Source organism: Lathamus discolor, chromosome 3, assembly GCF_037157495.1.
Source record: "Lathamus discolor isolate bLatDis1 chromosome 3, bLatDis1.hap1, whole genome shotgun sequence".
NCBI lineage: Eukaryota > Metazoa > Chordata > Aves > Psittaciformes > Psittacidae > Lathamus > Lathamus discolor.
The window spans coordinates 97,648,840-97,670,894 of record NC_088886.1 but is presented as its reverse complement, the minus strand read 5'-3'; the positions used below and the strand labels follow the sequence as shown (position 1 = coordinate 97,670,894).

General features: G+C 38.7%; 1 protein-coding gene across 2 annotated transcripts in view; it reads right to left on the bottom strand.

Moving 5' to 3' along the window:
• Window positions 1-1,929: 1,929 nt before the first annotated feature.
• Window positions 1,930-22,055, bottom strand: part of CSGALNACT2 (chondroitin sulfate N-acetylgalactosaminyltransferase 2) — a 32,566-nt gene continuing 12,440 nt past the window's right edge. The window contains exons 2-8 of one of the 2 annotated variants that reach the window (XM_065670746.1): window positions 16,978-18,216; window positions 9,670-9,886; window positions 9,058-9,159; window positions 8,647-8,825; window positions 6,696-6,790; window positions 5,131-5,212; window positions 1,930-3,977 (exon numbers count right to left, since the gene is read on the bottom strand). In XM_065670746.1, the coding sequence (XP_065526818.1) occupies window positions 3,685-3,977; window positions 5,131-5,212; window positions 6,696-6,790; window positions 8,647-8,825; window positions 9,058-9,159; window positions 9,670-9,886; window positions 16,978-17,641 (1,632 nt within the window). In that variant the 5' untranslated portion in view covers window positions 17,642-18,216 and the 3' untranslated portion in view covers window positions 1,930-3,684. Of the gene's footprint in view, window positions 3,978-5,129; window positions 5,213-5,555; window positions 5,590-6,695; window positions 6,791-8,646; window positions 8,826-9,057; window positions 9,160-9,669; window positions 9,887-16,977; window positions 18,217-22,055 lie in introns of those variants that run through there. The other variant, XM_065670747.1, reaches the window with a different exon arrangement.

Here is a 22,055-nt window from a genome sequence, read left to right as displayed (position 1 = left end):
TGAGAAAACACCTGGTCAGTTAGCCTGGGGTAATGTAGCAGTGACTGATAGCAACTGCAAAATTTGAGTCCTGAAGTGGGCTCTACCCATGCTTTTTGCTTAGACTATGGCACAGAAGCAAGAAAAAGTGAAGCACTGCCAGAGGATTTTTTTGCTAGAAAAACTACCAAAAAATGATGAAAAGCAGAACAGCACCATGAAAGCAGTCACCATGTGGTGATCTTATGATGTATTTGTACAAATCCAAGTAACTTTTAGAACAGTACAGTGAACAGAATCATTCCCTCTGTAATTCATAGGTCTTGACCTTTTCTCTATTTTGGGATTACTAGGGATGTATAAAGCAGCCTGTACTCTTCTAGGGAATCCCTGTTGAATGAGACAAAATAATCCATTTGTGTAAATAGTCAAGTTAAATATAGTTGAGAATCATAACAACTTAAAAATTAATTTAAGATTACAATCTGTACTTTTAAGACAGCTATTTATAATCTCTAACTTAACTATATAACAGAGACAAATGGGTAAAACTGTAAGACATCGGGGAACATGAACTGTACATGACCAGTAATTATTCCCTGAAACTGTATATTGTAAACAATGAATAACAGTTTTTTAGTAACTGATTTCACATGTCAAAGTTGCTAATAAGCTATGCCACAACCTGCAAAGCAACTATTAGAGCCAAGTATTTGCCTGCTGTAAGTGTTCTACAGATTGACTGTTAGCAGTGAAAGTCTTCCCCACAGATGCACTCAGTGAGGCATGCATACAGAATCCAGTACCAAGCAGCAGCAAAACGCATCCGAGGAGATTCAGTGCTTAAAATTGTTCTTATTACTACCATTGGGCTGCAAGTACCTTGCATTGACTTGACACAGCACACACCCCATACTAGTATTTCTGGCTGTTGTAATGAATGCCATCAGTGATGGTTGCCTATGCTCCTAACAAGCTGCCCAGCTGATGGATGCCTTAACACCATGAAGTTATTGCAGTGAGCTGAACCAAGGTAGGAAAAAAAACAGGACTCAGCAAAGGCACTTGAAAGCTCAGGAGTCCTCAACTAATCAATTGTGTCAATACCCAACCTTGATTTCTATTATTTCTAAGAGTTAACTGTTTCTAAGAGTTCTGACTTCCTTTTAACTCTAACACATTCACTTCCATGTTTTGGCATGGTGAATGGAAAAAAAGTTTTCAGTGGTTTCTGTTGACTGCATTCAGCTCCTGACTTCTTTGATTGACTTCCAGCATCAACACTGCAGGCCGTTTTTAATCACACAGATGTGGGCAACTGACACTGTTCTCTTTCCTTGCCCTTGCTGATAAGCACAACCACCCAGTAGAAAATAGCAGAAGGTAAGAGACCTGGCTATCAGCATCAGCAACCTGATGTGTTTCCCAAACATGGAAACTGGAACAACCGGATCCTTCTGGGGTAGTGGCCAAGTGCTAAGACCGGAGGTGCAGCAATGCTTACCACCTCTGCACTACCTCAGCATCCATTCTAATACATGCCAAGCAGCATTGGTGTCAGTGAGAGGCATTTCTGATGCTTATGCTTGCACAGCTGAGCCAGGACAGCAGTAGCAGCTGAAGTTTTAAGGGCTGGAGGCTCAGTAGAAAGTCCCACTTATATCTTTACCCCAAATCATCATGCCTATGTATTAATCATATCCTCTCTGGTACCTTATAATTTTTGTTAGGAACCACCAGGCATCTTAAAGATAATGTCTGGTATAAGCTGAAGTTGTCTGGGGAACTAACTCTGGACTTTCTTATCTGGTCTGGGTAGATACTCACTTGAGATGGAAATATGAGCTGGTTGAACTTCTTACTCCAAATACTATTACCTGAATCCAGAGTGTCATCTGCCTTGTAAAATATTATTGTAAAAACTTATTTCAAAGAAACAGCTTAAAACAGTTTCTAAAATGCAGAAATTCCATTTATTATATTGAGAATATAAATTGCAAGAAGTCTTGCAACGCATTCTCTTCACTCTAAGTACAATACAGTACACTGTTCTCCACAATAAGTTACATAAAGGCAAATTTTATGTACATATAAAAAGGATCAGTGCCCAGAAGTATTTGCACAGCATATCTGCTATTCAGAAATCAACCATTTATACCTTTAGTTGCCTTCAGAATTGTTGAAGCAAACTGAATTCATGAACAGGTCTTCACTACCTGGTTTGAGAAGAGTTTTCAACTCATTTCGAAATTCAGTGGAGACCATGCAAATGGTTTAACCACTGAATTAGCATTCTCAGCATTCAATCTATAAACACATGTATTAAAAATGAGGCATGCCATATGGTAGCATATAAAACAACATGGAGAAAAATCACCTGCCTGAATTTAAACTGCTTATGTATCCCAAAATACCCAAAAAAGAAAGTAGAAAAGTAGTAGTGCTATTGTACAAGGCACTAATGAGACCACAGCATAATTCTGCTTATGCATGCTTAAAATAAGGAGAGCAAGCAAAAAAACAAAAAAACCAAACCAAACAAACAAAAAAAACCCCAAAACACTAACATATCCCCCCCCCAACCCCAACTAAAATGCCCTCAAACTGAAAAAGCGAAGAATAAAGCTACTAAGATAATCAGTGGAATGGAGATCATTGTATGAGGAAAGACTGTAACAGCACTTGCTTTTTCAGTCACAGAAATAGCTGACAGTATATGATGGCCTTTCCAAACACATGTCAGGAAAATGCCAGAAAAAGAAAGCAAAGGACAATACTAACATAATAGCAAATGAGCCTCTAATAAATTTATATGGGAATGAAAACATGGTTCCTCAACTTAAAGGATGAGATGTACACACAGGACCTTTGAATAAGGAGGAGTGGAGCCAAAAATCTTTAAACAAATTAGTTTAATAGCATAGCTCAATTCATAGAAGGGATTCTGTGATGTGGCGTCTATTGTGGGAAAAGACCAGACCCAGAAATGCCCAACTGGAACAACATTCCCAACTTGTCCGAGTTGGGAGACACGGAGACAAGAAGGTTGTGTCTGTTCTGCAGTGTGAAATTACGTTATATGCTCTAAAATTCCACTTAAAGATTTTCATTCCCCTCCACCCATATGAATAACTCCATATTCAACCATGTGAATGTCTGCTAATACAGCAGATGCAGCACTAAGCCCTTGCTGTGAATCAGCAACCTGAACAGCTGATGTACCAGTGGGCACATCCTGTACAACTTTCATGGTGAAATTCTTCTTCACACCTTTTTCGTTTCTACAATGGAGTGTAAGTATAGTGTCCTTCTAAAGTCACAGAGCAGTGAGCCATACAGACTGAAAATACCCGAGACAACACAAGATTATTTAATTATTAAAATAATGCAAATATAAAAATTGAAATGTACCATGTGGAAAAGTGTCAAGTTATACATTCCACTGATTTTCCAATCCATACTCAAGTCTCTTTCCTTGAACTACATACACTTTCCAATTTATTTGAGGTGCTTGAACTTGCAAGATATCTAGGTAACAGCGTAACAGTCAAAGAATTATTTGGAAAACAAATACAAGAACCAAAAACCCTTTAAACTCTTCTTCACTGAAAAAGAGAGGCACTGCATTGTTAAGCTGAATTAAGGCTGTAAAATGGTGCTGGTTCATTGTGAATTTGAAGTCATCAAAAGTCACAGGGTTGACATTTAACCCACTGCTTCGCTGTTAGTCCTGTAAGCCTGCTTACGGAGGTGAGTCTCAATCTCCTCCCTGAAGACCAGCATCCCAAGGTGCGAGTGAGAGGCCTCGTTCATGGCTTTGGACTGGATACACATGCGATACTGCTCTGGAGTGAGTTCATCTGCACAATGCTTCTCATGCCAGAGGTGAAAGAGACCAGGGACCGGTGTCCTGATCACAATAAGGTCACCATGCAAGTACTTTCTGTAAAGGTGAACATCCTCACCACCCCAGCCTTTCACTTCCAAGTCAAAACCCCCTATAAAAAACAGTATCAGAAAAAGTTATTTTGGCACACAGGCTAGATGCAAGGCAAAAAGAGCAACACTCCTTGTATAATGTATTCCCAAATCTGGTGTGACATACCAGTAATTCTGAAGCAATTAAATTTAAGTTTTCCATGCCAAACCGTGCCAAATTGAAGGAGAGGAGCTTCAATCATACCACATCCTTTGTTGTGGAAACTGCCCAGGACAAAGATCATGCACTGCTGGCTTCAGAAAGTCCCTTAGAACAGTGTCCCCATATCACATTATGCATGACATCTCATGTGACAGCTGCAGAAAACTGCATGCAAATCTCCCTGGCTATGCTTTTGGGTTATTTTTAGCAATCAGAATAGATTTTTAGCAGCTGAAAAATGAAGCAGTCATGCCTCATATAAAAAGCCCTTTCTAAACATGCCAGCAACTACTCCATTGGTCACAACTAAAAAAACCAGACTAAGGAAAGGAACCTGTTCCACCATTTTAAGTTCTCTTGCCTTTCCAGAACCACAGTGTAAATCGACCCAAACTCATGCAAAATTTCAGAACTCAGGAAGACTTCCTTTAGCATATACTTTACACATGGCAATATGACTGCTATCAGAAATCAGCCTGCATTCCAGCCATTTTAAAGCACAGAGGGCTACATCATTACACCTTATGGCAGGCTGTCTTCAAGATGGTTTTCCAAATTTAAGCACATCTAGCTTGTTCTCAGTTTTAACAGCGTGCCACAAGGGGGTGGTAAAGCATACTGCTCAAGACAACTCTCCAACTACTCAAGGTTATTTCAAAGACAGATTTTGAATGCTTCCTATATATGTTAGTGGTTTATTTGAGGGATGTTTTTCTTAAACTTGATTAATTTGCTTCAGACAGTCAAAGTACAAGAAAATGAACGATTTTTAGAAGTTCTATAGTGAAATGTTGATACTAAAAAAATACTGCGACTTTTAATCAACACTCATCAGATGGGACATGAAAATCTAAAAAAAATCCTATTTCTCTCTTTGGTCAAACTTGTCAAGCAAACCTGACTGCTGTGCCTGGAAAATAGTAAACAAATGCATTACTCTCCTGTCAGTGGATAAGAACTGAGAATTAATTTTTAAACACAATCTTTTTCTTTTTTCATTTTCATCTTACCAACAGTCAAGAAGTCTGTCCGATATTGACAAGTCATCCCAAAGCCAAAATCCCGCCAGAAACCAGAATCCTTCTTGTGTACCTGCAATTATAAAACAGTTTCACTTTGAAATGCAAAACACAATGAAGGAGATATATCGCACTTAATTCTGTAGAACACTAAGCTCTTCCAATCATTTGCTCATTGCAGGATACATCATATAACATTTCTAGCATTTCTGTGTAATGCACAGATGTGGGCTTCCTAATTTACCTGCTGTTCATTTCACCCTTTGCCATCTGATTCCAAATACTTCCTCTTATTACAATTTCTATGTTTCCTTTCTGCCACACCACCTCTGTTTTCTATATATCTGCTCAGACCAAGCAGTAAATTTTTGGTAGCCTATTGCCAAATCATTTGTTCCCAACACTCCAATTCCTACCTGGTTTCTAAGGCCACATTTGTCTCTTCTTGTTCTGATATGATGAGAAAAAGAAAAGTAAGTTTTGTGATTGAAGTCAGCAACCATAACATTTTTCAATTCAAAAAAGCAAACACCAGAACTGTCAGGCAGCAGCTCACTCCCCTCAGCTGTGATTACTTGAGGGCATATGTAAAACCTTCCCCTCCTACTTTCACTAGGATCCTTGCAAGAAATACAGGGGTGAGCATTAGCATTGGGGTTTTTTTCTTTTAGTAAGCCTGTGTTGCACTCTCTCTCCTTCAAACCTGTCTAAGTCAAAGTCGCAGCTGCAAAGCCCAATTTCATTTATGCAGTCTCTTGAAAGAGAGTCAGGCTGGACACTGACTGTGGCCATTCCATCTTCAGGCAACAGAGATCTAGAAATACAGCACTTCTTTCTGATGAGCCCTGAATGATCCTTAAACCTATTCTCTTGAATGTTTGTGGGGTCTGTTTATTGTTTTGAATACAAGGTTCCCTAGAAGCAGTGTTTCTCATTCCAAAAGCAAGACAAAATCAGCAGTATAACAGCCAATGATTCTAGCAGATGCTGGATGGCAAAGGTAAAGAAAAAATCTGCACAGGGTACAGCTGTCCACAGCACAAAAAACAGAAAAAAGCAACTGACTAGACATCTTAGCCCACCTTGAGTTACATAGCACACTTCCTGCAACTATCATTTGGTAGTTAGCAAAGAATCCATACTAAGTGAAGCCTATCAAACATCATTCATAAGTTTTTGCCTTTCACCACTTTGCTGTAACTTAAGGTGAAAATTGCTGCCATGTTATGCCACTATCCTCATAAAATAGTGGCTTTCCAAGCCAGAACTAAACAATGGATCAGAACCACCAACTTCATTTGACTAAAGCTTTTGGATTTTTTTTTTTTTGTGTGTGTGTTTTTTTTTTTTTTAATCTAGAGCTCCAAGTACATCTAAGATTGAGGGTTTTTTTCCCTATTTGATAAGCTTTTCTTCTAAGTGCTTTGCCCACAAAGTGTTTAGATACGCACTGCCAAAGGTCGTAAGATATCTCAAACAAACTATTAAGTTGCATTTTATTTTGTTTTGATACAAAGCATAGTTAATTTCTATTCAGAATAAATCACACTGCTTACCAGTTGTTGCTCCACAGGGGCTGGTATATCTTGGTTGGCATACACAATAGCAGGATTGTAAAGGCTGAATACCACAGGATAAAACACCTTTTTCCCTGGAAATGAAAAGGTAATTGTTACTCACTGTGGGCACACTTTCTGAAAGCAAGAGGAAATTAGAAACACTCTCTTTATGTAAAATACTATCAATTAGCCATCAAAGGGAAAACAAGCAAATATAAGTTCTAGCTGCTAGGATTTAACATTTAGGTAGTCCATAACATCTAGTGGGGCAGAGCCCACAAGATTAGAAAAACAGATGTACACAATTTTATATATACTCTACACGTATACATTTATATATAGTTATACATACTTATATATGTATATTACATATATATTACATATCACAGTGTCACATTAGATGTCTGTGAAAAATCCCTGTAATAATGTTATACAGTAAAGCTAAAAACCAAGTCCAAGTGACACATTGTAATGATTAGTTTTATGGGCTTGCCTCTTTGTACAAATATTTAAAAGTGTGTACACCTAGGCCATCCTGCAAGGGCATTAAATATCATGAGTATCATAAAATCATAGAATCATAGAATAGTTAGGGTTGGAAAGGACCTCCAGATCACCTAGTTCCAACCCCCCTGCCATGGGCAGGGACACCTCACACTAAACCATCCCACACAAGGCTTCAACCAACCTGGCCTTGAACACTGCCAGGGATGGAGCACTCACAACCTCCCTGGGCAACCGATTCCAGTGTCTCACCACCCTCACAGGAAAGAATTTCCTCCTTATATCCAATCTAAACTTCCCCTGTTTAAGTTTTAACCCGTTACCCCTTGTCCTGTCACTACAGTCTGATTATGCTGTGACACCACTTCTATGCCTATCACAAAAGCCAGATAAATATTTTTCAAGGATCTCTTGCACTGCCAGTGCTACAAAGGTCTTGACCACATCCTGCAACAATACTCAGTACCCTGACTTGGGTATGAACTCTGAATGTGTGAGAAGCATTACAGATCTCACTTGAGGCAAAGGTGACAAACTGTCAGTATGAATTGTCAAGCAGTCTCTCCAACCGCCTTCCTTATGAAAGCTCACAAGATGCTCCCCTCCAAAGTTTTTCCAATTATTTATATAACTCGTTTCATCAAGTGCAGAAACAGGCAGAAATAAAAGAAAAAGCAAGAAACAGCATTCAAGTATCTGTCTTATAGCAGAATTTCTTGCCTGTTTATGATATGAAGTATCTATTCATTCCAAATTGACATCTGGAGAAACTGGTTTCTGGCTATGACGACTCCAGAATAAGAGTAAGCATTAAAAAAACCCACAGAAAGACAAGCAAATGTTTGACAGGAGGTGGTCTTAACCAACAGTCTTGTTACCTTGAGAAAGCTTTATCCAGAAGCTGGTAGAACAAGCAGGCTTCATACAAACTTGAGAAAAATGGTCAGAAAATTTCAGAGCTTGGGATGTAAATGTGGAACATTAGCAGTCTCTCTAAGGAGCACATTGTGTAGCTCTACTGAAACCCTTTCATACATGATGTGTCTTGGTCACACAAGTGTGAGAAGACATAAACCAAACTTGTTAGAGATTTCAGTACAACAAAAACCATCTTCCACTGCAAGTGCTATACTGAGTTTTGTTATACAAATTTACATGCAGACCAATTGTTAAAGCAATTAAACTGTCCAACTTTCTTTTAGACAGCCAAACCTTAAGAAAATTGTACTTCTTGTACAAAAAGGCAACATGTTCTCAAAACAAGCTACGCTGAGACAAAATCTATTTCTCAATCTAAATACTACTGTCCTTTGTGTACAGAGTATTTTTCATCTTCCCAGGTTCATGGTACTGAATCTCCACCATTCAAGCTATTTTTCTATATGGTCAGTTTAAGCAAAACAAGGCAACAAGACTGGGTTACAGCAACTGTAAAGAAACATACCAGGCTCAGCATTTAAGCGACAACTGTTGAGGAACTCAGCAGTGAAATAAACATCAACATCACAGAAGAACATCAGCACCTCGCCCTTTTCCCAGGCTCTGGCACCCACATCAAGTCCTCGGCCCCGGTTAAATTCCTCATTCAGAGAGACAAGTGTGTAATTGTGGAAGCTTGTTTCTCTAAAACAAAAAGAGAGCCAAATACAAAATAAATCGGGGGGGGGGGGGGGGGGGGGCAGAATGGATCATTTATACTTTCTCAGCATTTCATTCCAGAAATTAAAAAAACCCAAAACAATCCTGTTATATCATCAGGATGAGGAAAAAAAAACCCTGTTCCAACAAACAACAAGCCATTTTAAATGCCAATCGATATTGTTTGCATTGATTGACATTGGATCAACACACTTACCTAGCTACAGATTCTAAGATGCCTTTTACTTCTGATAGCCCATCTTGTCCAAAATACACCACTGTGAGGTGAACACGCTTATCCTGATGAATACACACATCCCTGTAAGTACAAACATAAGCTGATATTAATAATTACTTGCAACACAACAGAAGCTTCAGGTGCTTAAAAGCTATTACATGCAAAAGTATTAGCAGATTTAAATATTCTCGTTAGACTTCAACTAGCTTCTAAAGAAAACAAGGAAAAATGTTTTCCCTTTTCTTTCCCCATCTTTCCCATTTGAATCAGAAGGTTCCAATACTGTGTGTCTCATCCAACACCTTATTTTATAAACAGGAGCTCAAAAGCTGATGTAAACATGAAAATGATGTTCAAGATCATCTGTGTCCAGGTTCACAACAGCCCTGGCATTTGATCTAGAACTGCAATTTGAGAATCTCTTAAATCGTTTCAGAAGGAATGTTCTCTCCATATAGTAAGCTCAATTACAAGCATCCCAAGGCAGCTGCACACAATGTTGGAATCATTAGTTCTGGAAATTCATTTTGAAAAGGAAACAAGATACTGAAAATCAGCAATAAAGCTCACTATATAATCTCATGCACCTACCTGAAGTTTTGCATAAATTGTGCAAATGCCTCAGTTCTTCCAGCAAGAGGGACAATAATGTTAATGATTGATCTAGAAATATCGACTGTTTCACTCTTCACTTTCATGAGGGGTCCAAAAGGTCGGAATAAGGTGACATGCCTGTATTCCATGCCATCCATCTTCTTATAAAACAGCTCATACTGTGTCCCTTTATCTCTTTCTGTACGATAGTAACCTGAAGAATAAGTCACACAAGTAATTTGTAAAGTCATAGATCCCAGCAATTGTGTTTTAGACACACAGTTTTTCCAAAGAACTACAGAAGCGAATAAATAAACCTTCAGGGAAAAAAGCTTTTGCAGTTTTCCTAAAAACAAACAGTTTACAAACCATCAACAATCACAATTACTTTCTATCCTCCTAGACCAGATCTGAGAAACAGTCCTAAACAAGCTCCTGCTTCCCTTGCTTCTTAGAGACCACAACAGATTTTATCATCCTACATCAACTTCTCAGGCAGCATTAGTTTGGTCTTCCCAATAGAAAGGGAATTCAGCTATTTGATATCAAAAAGGATGGCCGAAATCTGTTATTGCCTGTTCGTAAGCCCTTCAGTAAGGATCATCCCCAGAGCCAGTCCACAGTAAAAGCTGAGATCATCTGGCCAGCAATCAGCATAACACAAGCTGTGTGCAGAACAAATGACATAGTAACTTGCTTGACAAAGCCTGCAAAATCTGAAACGTGATATCTAAAAAAAAAAAAATAATGTGTGATAAATGCTGGAATGCTCTAAAATTGCTTTCATTGCTGACCATTAGCTACAGTACTTTCTCTGTGATAAATACAGTGGTGTTTCACTACAGACACAGTCCTCTAAGGACATAGGCAGAAGTTTTCTACGTAACTGTAACACTGAGAAAACACCAGCAGTCTTCTATAAACAGGATTACCTATTTAGAGAAATTTTACTCTTAATGGGTTGGAAAGTCTATCCCATTCAGAATTCGGGTCATTTAAGGACATCAAGGGAGCAAGTTAAGCCAACAGCCTCTTTAATTTTACACCACAAAGCACAAAACAAAAGCACTCATCTGTGGCACTGGCTCAACTGAGCTCTGTGTTGTTAATTCTGTATCCATACTAATCTGAAAGCAAGAGATGATAAGGGGAAAAATACTCTAACAGAACTGCTATCCCATCTCTGCTCTCCTCTCTCTCACCCACAAGGAAAAGGTGTATTATAGAGAAGAAACATAAGCTACACTATGAACCAAAGAACTTTAATTTGAGCTGGCCACAGAGACCACACACCTGCCCTCACACCACACGGCCAGTGTTATCTCCATTCACTCATTCATCAGGCCTGGACCGCCTCTTCTTCTGCAAAGCAGCCTCCAGAGCACCTAAAATCCTCTCCCAGGCTCCCACCAACAGAAGGTGGCAAGGCACAGGATAGACAAACCATTCTAGTGACACAAAAGGTTGTCTTTTGTGCTCAGTGTACCGTCCTTATGTACATATACTGTGGTTATTGTCAGGTTTGCAACTGAAATCAAGAAGGGTCAAGGTATGTGAAGGGAACAGTCCTCAAACTTAAAGCAGCTTTGTTTTGTCTGCCTTGAACTAGAAAGTTTTGCCTCTCTCCTCTCTCTATCCCCATGCAAGTATTCCTCCATGCTCCTTCCTCCCATTACTTTCTCATTCAACACAAAAAGCAAGAAATGCATACACTGCCTTGCCCCTGCTTTTTTCCTCTATAACCCAGGCTCCATTTACAAAGAGTCCTTTCCCTAGATCTACCTAATTCCTTCCATGTTCCTCTGCTCCAGCCTTTCTCCCCAAACCAAATCTCATATCATTCACGGATGTTCCCTCTTTCTGCCCCATCCTGCATCTGCCCAACTGCCACTTTTTCACAGCAAGTTCCCTATCCCACTCCTATATTCAGCTCTGTAATGCGCCCTTTCTTGCAGGCAAGCATGAGCACTGGCACACCTGATGGGATACACGGATGACCACCACACAGGGTGTGTGAGAGATGTGTTGTAGCAGAACAAGCCAATGCCTTTACACTGAAAGTTAATGGTGTCTGAATAAAACTTTTCGACTTAAATGCTTTTTGCCATATGAATAAAGTTTTGAAATGAACACTAAGAGACAGAAATCCATATTTATTCTTTTGTGAACACAAAGCTGCATAAACTATGTGACACATTTTAATGCTCAGCATGACAGTTTCAAATCAGTATTAATTACAAGTACTGAAAAGGGTGTTTCAAACAATGGAAGTCCACAGTGTTAATTCTCAGAAGCAGAAAAAGATCTTAAATCCCTCTCAAACCTTTTACACTCAAACCCTTCGTGCTGCATGGTCTAGCACTGTACCTTGAGAACAGCTTCTTGGTTACTGGAGCAGCTGATGCCACCATGGCATTTGCGCACCTTGCTTTCATGCAACACAACAAATGCATTGTATCAGTAATCCTGCATAAACTCACATTCAGTATTTCAGATTACATTACTTTCTTTAGTATCTAATAGCTGTTTACAGACGCAAATACCATTTATAAATGAAGCTTTTTAAAAGCATGTCACAGTTGTCAGTACGTTATCTTTAATCAAAGGACAGGCTTAAACGTCAGTTTGCAACAGAAGGCTGTAGCACAGAAGAAAAATTTGTAGATTGAAGTAACGGTAAAAAACCAGCATTGCTGTTAGTTCATAAAGGCCTTAATATGAATTTCAGTAGTGCCTCGCCAACATTTAATTGCTAGGAGATTCCCAACTTTTGAATCTCAGCATCCTACCAGTGCCACACTTTTAAAATAATGTATGCTCTTCACTATGAGCTAACCTCCACAGGCAATCTACTAATTTGAATACTTTTATGGGATTAAAGCTTCTACACACAGAAGCCAGAACTGAGAACAGCCAGAAAAAGAACCCACATCTGTTTTACTTCTTAGCATATTCAGGTTTTTAACACTTGGGACTGACTCATGTAATAAAACTTGCTATCTCACCTTCCAACTAGCATATGCTGGCTGCCATCCAAAATAGAGCTCTATGAGCAAAGAGGTAAAAGCAGCAGAAATAATTTAACAGCTGTTATTCCTGGTCCATGAAGCTTTAGTCCCTTCTCAGAGTTCTGTTTCTCACCAAACAAATCTAGGAATACTGGGAATCGATTACTATTAAAGCCAAAAAGCTGTTCTTATATTGCCTTGAATACTATTATTTCTTTAACAACTACCACGCATGTTACCAAGAAAGTGTCTATGGAATTTAAGAGATCTCCCTTATTTCTGTATACTAAAATTGGCAGTTGAAGTTCCAGGACACTAGCCAGTTTCTGGTCTTATGCAGGTCATCCTAAAGGGGGTGTTTTGCATGATAAGCAGTCAAAACTGTTTTCTGTGGATGGCAGGGACTCTGGAAGTTTTGACTCTGAGCTTGTAGTGCTGGGATAAACAATCTCTTATATGCCAAGGATGGGTGGGAAGTTTTCCCTTGAGATTCAGACCTAAAAACAGTTTCTGGACTTTGCCCAGTTACAAGTGGAAACACAGAAGCAAGAGAAATAGACCCAAACAAAAGCACTCGAATTCTGATAGACATTCAATAACAAGACCTTCATTAGAGATTAGCTAACCGACACTTAACTTCTGAAAATACACTAATGCCTCTGTTTTCTAAAACTTAAATCTGACCAATTGAAGAGCTTTTAATATCTTGATAAAATAAATGCATTACACTGATAAATGTAACCCAAATAACCCAGTTACACTGATAGTAAAGTACAGATGTCCATGAAAGCTCCTCAATGAGTTTTGCATCACTATTCAAGATTTAATGTCCCAGGCTTCTGAAGAAAGGGGATGGGCAGAGGTAATACTATTATGCTCTTCCTATTTTACTTATCCTGTTTCTGAACATCAAATACTGATCTCAAAGAAACCTATTTATAATCCAGGACTATCTTAGAATGCCCAATTCATCAATTAAGTTCATTGTTTGTAGTCCTAAACCCCTTCATTTGTGAAAATATGTAATATTGCAACTTTTATCCTCTCTAGGGATGCTCTTCATCCAAGGAGAACAGCATACTCCCATTTCTCATACGCTTAGATCTAACAGAAATATTTTTAAAAAAGCAACTTCAAAGTGTTTCTCAAACAGCAACTGCGGAACAAGACTTTTTTAAAGGTCATATTTATTGTTCTGTTAATATTAGAGTTTTGGAAGTTTCAATTTGGGTTGCAGCAAAGCAAAAAAGGTAACAATGCAGCAAACAGCCCTACAGAACTGAGAAATTTACTGATTTTCTCTTCATCAGCAAAGCAAGTCAATTAAGTCTTGTTGAAAACTAATTTTGAGCTTTCAGAAAGTATCTTCGTAGTTGTAATGCATACTTGCAAATCTTTTTTTAACTTGGTGTTATTGCTCAAAGCTTGCTAATAGCCATGAAGTGGCTATGACAGCTCTGCCTAATCACAGCTCCAAAACAGATTAGGATCATTATTTTGTCTTGCAACACTAAAAAATAACATCAGTTCAGATAACACCCGAACAGGCTGCTCACTCTTGTGGATACATCTTCCTGGCACCACTGGTAGAAGTCAGAATAAACAGGCACCAAGTTCTCTGAGGATTTACTAATACACTTGAAAGTGCATAGCACAAAAGATGATACAGTTCAAGGTTTAGTCTAGTATTTCCCAAGTCTAGCAAAGAATAATTCCCAGAACCAAACATCATTTAGCTACATGAAAATTTAGCTTGTTGAGGTAGGAAGATAGAACACTTCTACAATAAAAATGCCTGTTTCTAGTTTAGCTTGTACTTGTGACATAGTTTTGTGGGTAAGTTTTGGTAGACAGGTATGCATTAGTTTTGAGAAAAAAAAAATCCTGCAAGTCAGAACAAAAGCAAATCAGTCTGTCTATGTTAGTGATGGTTATGTATGAACTAATGCAGTATCATGTTCTCTTTTGCCTCAGCACACCCCCCCCCCCCAAAAAAGAAAATAAGTCCACAAGTTTCCCAGCTTCCTGATTTCCCATTTCAAATTGCATAAAACTCTAGTCTTAGTCCTAAATGGCTTATCACAAAATAATCTATTAGCAATTGGAAAAGACACAGAACTTAACTATTTATCCCAAATCATCTTTAATAAACTGTTTCTCTTAATGAGAAATGCTACTCCAGCAACAGTTTAGTTGTGCTCATTGGACAGTTACAGGACCTCTTGCAAGTTCAAGTAGATACACCAAGTCCACTGTGTAACTTGAAACTACCAGTTTATGATAGCTTAAGGGAACAGTGTTTCCAAACTAGAAAGGCATAAGCTTTCCAACTAGACTTCCATCAAACAAGGATACACAAACTGACAAGGGAGATAGTACACTAGAGCTCAGTCACAGGGCTGCAGGGCAAAAGACATGCAGGTATCACTGCCAGTTGGTTCCATTTCTCACCTCTAAGTTTTGGAACAATAGTGGGGGAAAATAAGTTAATATTCCAAAACAGCCTTTTTTTTTTTTTGGGGGGGGGGGGGGGGGGAGTGTTTGCCTAGTGTCTAAATTAACCAATAGAACTCACACATACAGAAACATGAAATACCCTACAATTTCTGTCTGGAAAAAAACCAAAACAAAACAAAAAAAAACACAAAAAAAAAAAAAAAAAAAAAACAAACCAACAAAAAACCCACCAAAAAAAACAAACCCAAAACCAACCAAACCAACAACCCACACTGATATGTATTACTATGGCTAGTTGCCATAGTAATCCAACATGAGCAACATCATAAAAATACTTTTCTTTTTCTACAGTTCCTGTAACCCTATGCTTGAAGAGAATGCCGTTACAGCAGTTCGATTTCGAAAACCGGTTATCAATATACTGGCGTGAACAGAGGCAGGGGCACGAAGTACAATTTTAAGGTCGTAAATCTGCTTGCTCGTGTTCCTTGGAGGTCTGCTGTCATTATAGGCAGTGCACTAAGAAAAATAAACAGCTATTTCAGTAATGGTAAAAAGAAAAAATACATTAGAGTAACAGCAAAGAAAAAACAGCTGCACACTTAATATAGAAAGAAAACAATTAAAAGACTGCAAGGATGACTACCTCCAGACAAAATAATGTGGCTTTCAGTAAAAACTGTACCAAGAGCCTAACACTGCATTGGCTGTGTTATACCAACACAGTTGAGTGGATTCTATGCCCTGTTCCACCTTCTGGAATGAAGAAGAGTACTTGCATTAAACTTTAATCACAGTAGCTGTTAAAAGCAGACTTTTTGTGCTACAGACCAATTACATCATCTTAGACTGAAAGAACTGATTATTTCAAGGCCAACGGTACTTTTCTCCAGCATGTTTGCTTAATAGTGCAGACATCAGTATTGCCGACATCCAGAATCCCTTTTACAGTAATGCTTTTATAACATGCTCCAAATTTTGTGGGGCTTTTTTATGGCAGCATGAACTGTATTTAACACTGTACATACAAAAAAAGAGATACCAGGACAGGTTTTGATTATCTCCATCTGCATTTTACTGTACCTTGAAAGCCAACTTCTGTAGAAATTATCACTAATGCATCTTTCAAGGGTGTCACTAAGTGAAAACATAGCTTCCGTATCTGCTTTTACAATAACGTGTCCTGTAATTAAACTTAAAAGTACTGAGAGAGAACTCAAGAGAGAACAAGAGAATAGTTCAAGGTAACACAGATTAGCAGACCCTGTAACTTGTATACCATGAAGGACACAAAGTTCTTCACCTGACAAGACCAGAATACATAAGCCTACCAATGATTTCCTTCCAATATCAGTGTGTCAAATCTAAGACAGTCAGTAGCCTGAATATTAACTAGAAGTAGCATACAGATAAGTGAAGAAAAACCCTGTAGCTTCATACTGACTGGCTTAACTATGCTGGATCAAGAGAAATTAATCAATTTCTCCCTCCTGCTGCCACCAGTTTCACTGGAAGTCTTTCAGTTATTTAGCACCATAAGCAGTTGTGTTACACTGACTTCAGCTACAACCAATTATGCATGCCTCAGGATTTTAGGCAGATACAGCTGTATCCTGTACACTTCTTATGGTGAGACCTTCTGAAATGGATTTCTTGCTCCCTACTCAAAACACAAGATAATGAAGCAGTAATAGTCTTATCATTAGAAATAAAGGTTCTTAGTGTGTAACATCTGTTCAAGACTATATTCAAATAGGTAAACTCCCTAAAAAATAGAAATACCATTAAATGCCTGTTGTGACATTCTGTTATGGGGCTAGAAAGCTTGTAATAAACATACCTTCTATGAAATCATTTTCACTATACAGCTGCTTCTCTCCTACTCCATCATCTTCATCTTGTCCATCTTCTTCATCTGGATTATTGATGACTTCTAGGCCAGCCTCAATAACTTCCACCAATTCATCTCTCTTATCCTTTCTAACGGGTTTCTCTTCTGGATGCCGAGTGAGCCCCATTTCCAACTGAAATACTTTCATGGATGTAAAGCTTTCAAAAGGAATAACCCCATATTCACTAGGCAGTTTAGCCCCCACGCTCACCTCAGCTTTGTCAATCTGTGAATGAAGAAATTCTAGGAGATCATTGGATGATTGTTCTTTGGTGCCCTGGTAGTTCATACCATTTACCCTTGGGCTCTTTTTTTCCTGCAGGGATTTCAATTTATCACTCATTTCCTGAAGCTCTTGCTTTAACTGGGCAATCTGACGTTTCAGACTGGTAGCTCTGTTTTGATAATGCTCTTCTTGCTCCTGCAAGAGAGCTTGATAGTATTCTTTACCCATGCTTTCACCTACGACACCAGGCAGAGATCCATTATCGTCTGTTTGTGGAGCACACTCCAGCAAATACATAAGCAAGACTAAACTGAACAGTAAAGCAAGGCCCACTAATAGCCAACGAGTCCTGGCTTGAATTACTAAGCCTCTTCTAGGCATTCTCATGTTACTACCACTTCCAATTCAAAAATACGACTTATCTGCTCATGCTTTTCAGGGAACATCACCCCAAAATTCAAATCTTAGAAAGACAGAGAAAGCATGCCCGTAATAGTTACTACAAGTTTTGATATAGTAGCTGATGTGCAGTTTTCAACCTTTGCCTTAATCAGGTGTCATTGCAGAGACATGAATATGAAGCTCCTATGTCATCCATAACCATCAACTGTGAGCTTGGTTGACGCCATACAATTTGTTCAGGATTTCCTACCCCAAATGAAAAAACCTGCAGAGGGTGAGGAAGACGGAAGACACCAGCAAGGAGTCATATTTCCATTTCCTATTTCAACCCTACTTGGATGGTTTTAGTCTATTTGAAGTTCAGTGAGCAAAGTCTGCAGAAGTAATTTCACGAGCTTTGAATCAACAGCAATTTTTCTCCCCCTGTAAGTGAGAGCAGTCTACAGCTTAGTAATTTTCATTGGGTAGTCTGGCTTTTCCTCTAGCACTTGAGTATTTTATTCCACTTCCCCTCCTTTCCTTGGAATCTGTGGTTTGAGTCAGCAAAATGAAGTCAGAACCTAAAATTAAAAGAAAGGTGCATATTAGAGCTACAAAGCAGCTAGTCATCTGAAAACACATGAATAAAGTTGTAACACATGGATGCAAAGGATTGCTGGGGGAAGGAGTGGGAAAAGGAGAAAGAAAAACATTATCTCTTCCCACTGCATTGTCCGTCAGTGATTCCCTTTGACATAGTATCTGAAACAAAGCAATATAGACAGTCTAATGAAATACATTTTTCACAAAGTTAGCTAAAGCAGTAAGGGTTCTTCTAGTCTCATCAAATTTTATTTGTTTTACCTCCCCCATTCTTTCTTGGGTTTGATTTTTTTTGTGTGTTGTTTTCCTCTGTGGGAAGAAAAAACCACCATGCCCTTTCTACTCCTCTGAACTGAAAAAAATTCCAAGAACTGTTTAGAAGCAGCAGCAACAGAAGCTTGCATTTACATTTGCTTTTAAGTAAATATCTTTTAGGAGATAATTATTTACTCATGAGTAAAGTTTTGCAGATTTAAATATCAAAGTCCACAGAAACAGCATTTCAGAATAAGTTAAATTCAAGAGAGATTCAAATTCAAACCCTAATTCCCAACTGATGGAAGGCAGGCTCAGACTACCCATTGTCTAACATTCCCACATTTTGATTTGGTTAGGCTAGCATCAAGAGGCATTGACCATTTGCATGGGTCACCCTCTTACACAGCTGAGGCTTGGAGGAAAAGGCCAGGGAAAAGAGACCACAGTAACACAAGAGGGGGGATACCAAAAATCCTACTCAGCCACAACAGTCAGCTGAACAGTTTATGGGCCTCTTCAGTGGCAGCATAAAGAGCTATAACTAAGCTCAATGCGTGTTAGTCTACTTTTTCACATTAATAAAATACTTAAGCTTAAAACTTGGATGTATAAAATAAGTGAAGCTCATTAAAATGTATCCAGTGATCTGTTAGCTGTACATTCATTTTGACTATGTTGCGTAACTTGTTTGGGGGAAGTTCTGGGACCTTGAATAACTTCAGTTTAGTTTCAGTATGTTTATGACATTAGAAAAGAGATTGCCACTCCAACACTCCCTCTATATAGGTTAGACAAGCTGTTATCTGACACCGCCAAGCAGCCACAAACTCCATCTTCCCCCGTCCTTGTAAATAAGTCATGATGCCACGATGCACTTCATGTGCTTACAAGCACCTTGCAATATTTCTCCCCAATTATGTCTTCCCTTGCAACATTTCTCCTTTCCCATCCAGCTTCCACCATCAGGATATTCTTTAGTGAGAACCATGTACCACATACCAGCAGTATCACAATATTTAGCATCCTCATTTGCAAGGAAGCTCCCATTACAAGGCCTGAAAAGTTAAATAATTTATTCATACCACCAAAACCAATGCCTGTAATGGCAGATCCTAACTTTGCATGCATGTCATGTACACTGAGTTTTGCAAGAGCTGCATACTTCAGAGCTTTCCATCTGAAGCCTACAAGACTACTTGAGGAAGTTACTAGTATTTCTGGTACTGAGGTCCCTGCCTATGACCCTGTTCACAAATAAAGTGGAAGCATTATGTAGAAATTCTTAATAGAGCAGCTTAAAGGCAATAGTTATATGAAACTTCAGCTTTTTCAACCAATGTAAAGCTACTGGCCACTTTGGTACAAAATAAGTTTTATGAAATGAATTCTAGATGACATCCTTTTAAGTCCAAATAAGACAGAAGTTAGTCACTCCTCATTGCACAAACACAGCATTATAGGCATTTAACTTGCATTTATATAAAGGGTGATCAACACCAGATGTATCCTCAGACTACTGACCAGGGTCCAGATGTGGTGAATCAAGGGAGACAAGAAAAAGCCATCTTCAGGATAAAACCAGTTCAGAAATGATGAAAAAAGCAGAAATGATGGCATACCATCCCAAGCTTTCTTAAGTACCAAGTTGCCTATATGATGGCTTTTTCACATTTCTTCCTGAATTTTTGTTCTGTTAGACCACAAGAGGTAAAGCCACGATTAATTACATAAAGAGCCATATTTTTTTTTAATCTACATAAATACTAGACTGTACTAAAGCCACTCTATGCATAAGCTAGCACATCTGAAGTCAGTCAAGGCATACTGAGAAATGATCAAACTACCCGACTTGCATAAAATACTAACAAACCCTATTTCAACTATTTTTCATTGCACAGCCTGTCAACAACAGCAACATTTTTGCATTGCTTATACACAAACACAGGCACCATGGTACATTTTGATAACGGCCAGTGGAGGCAGCTGTACATCATGGCCAGATTTGGCTCATCAGTGAGCCTCTAACTTAAAGCCACCAAAAAAGTCATGCAATCTCCCACCGCCATGGGCTTTAAACAATCAGTAACTGTTGTTACATGATAAACAGACATCCCCAAAGGTGGATCATTAGCCTAGCAGGCCTTTATTCAATTACTGATCTACCAATAAATTGCCCTGTCCTCAATTTGATGAGTCACTAAGTTTCTTTAGGTCTCATTCATGTCTTAGAAGCAAGTGACAATAGATTTCCTGTTATGTGTCAAGAGGACACAATCTACCCGGAGATTAAGATTATCTCTGACAACAGCAGAGGGCAATGAAAGAACCATTCTGTTCTTAAGAATTTCAATGGTGGCCAAACGTACACCATTATGGTAAGCATGGATTAAAAAAGCCAGCATGCCTCCACAGGGACTCCCCGCTTGCATTGCATCACCAACACAACGACAAAAGATTATTAATAACTGCAGATTTCTGAGTCTTCCTACAGGCACTTTCCCTGTTTACACCAGGGGGCTGTTCTGTGTCACACTGCCTTCAGGGGTGCTTACGGAAGAGAAACAAGCTGCTTCTGAAGCAATGGAAACTATGTGTGGTAGGCTGTAAAGAGCTTACTGGTTCTTTTCCTTCTAGGCTTTAATTATTCCTTCATTAGTCAAAACTCTAGTGAGCTAGTGGCAATCTTATTAACAAGACAGCCTTTTTGCACAAGATAGGCTTTGCCTATTTATCTTTGACAGTTTTCCTGCAACACCATAAAGAACAAGCATCTTTCCCACTACAGCTTTCCTATGGCCTTGAAAGGCCAGGAGTGTTTGTGCAGACAGTTATGCTAAACAACGTTAAAATTTTAAATTACACATGGAGAGCTGAAGGGATGAGTTGATTTGCTATAGCAGACTTGTATATCTCTTCCTTCCCCACCTCCACCCCCACCTCACCCAGTATTAACTCTGCTAAGAGTCATCCTAAAGGAGTCAGATACGATTTTCATCTTTTATCCTTGAAGGCATGAGTGAAGCCAGTAAGAATCCTAATTCTCACCCCATCAGAAAAGAAGGGTTTACAAGCCCTCTGTTTCACTATGCTCTCTTTTCAGAGAAGCACTAGCTCTGCATATTTACAACCCAAATTTGATATGAATTAGGTCTGGCACAGCACTATTTTAGGAATTCCAATAAATACTCCCAGGCTGTAGAAGATGATAACAAGAAAAAGCAGGCTGTGAAACCCCAGAATTATCAAAACCACACAGGATCCGAACAATCACAATCGGAAAATTAATTCAGTGTCACAAGGCACATCTGAAGTTTATAAAAAGGAACAATAAGATATGTGGAAATAAGTAATCACACAGAAGGCCTTGGGATCAGCACTTCAGTGTTTGAAGATTAAGTTCCAAATCTTTAAATTGCACATGCTGATATTTCACATTATTTCAATTCTTTGAAACAAGTCTATTTACAATACTCCCTATGATTCCCAAATAACGAGACATCTGAGGCATATGCAATGCTTATGAAGATTTGCAAGTTTTCCAGAAGCAACTGGTTGTTAT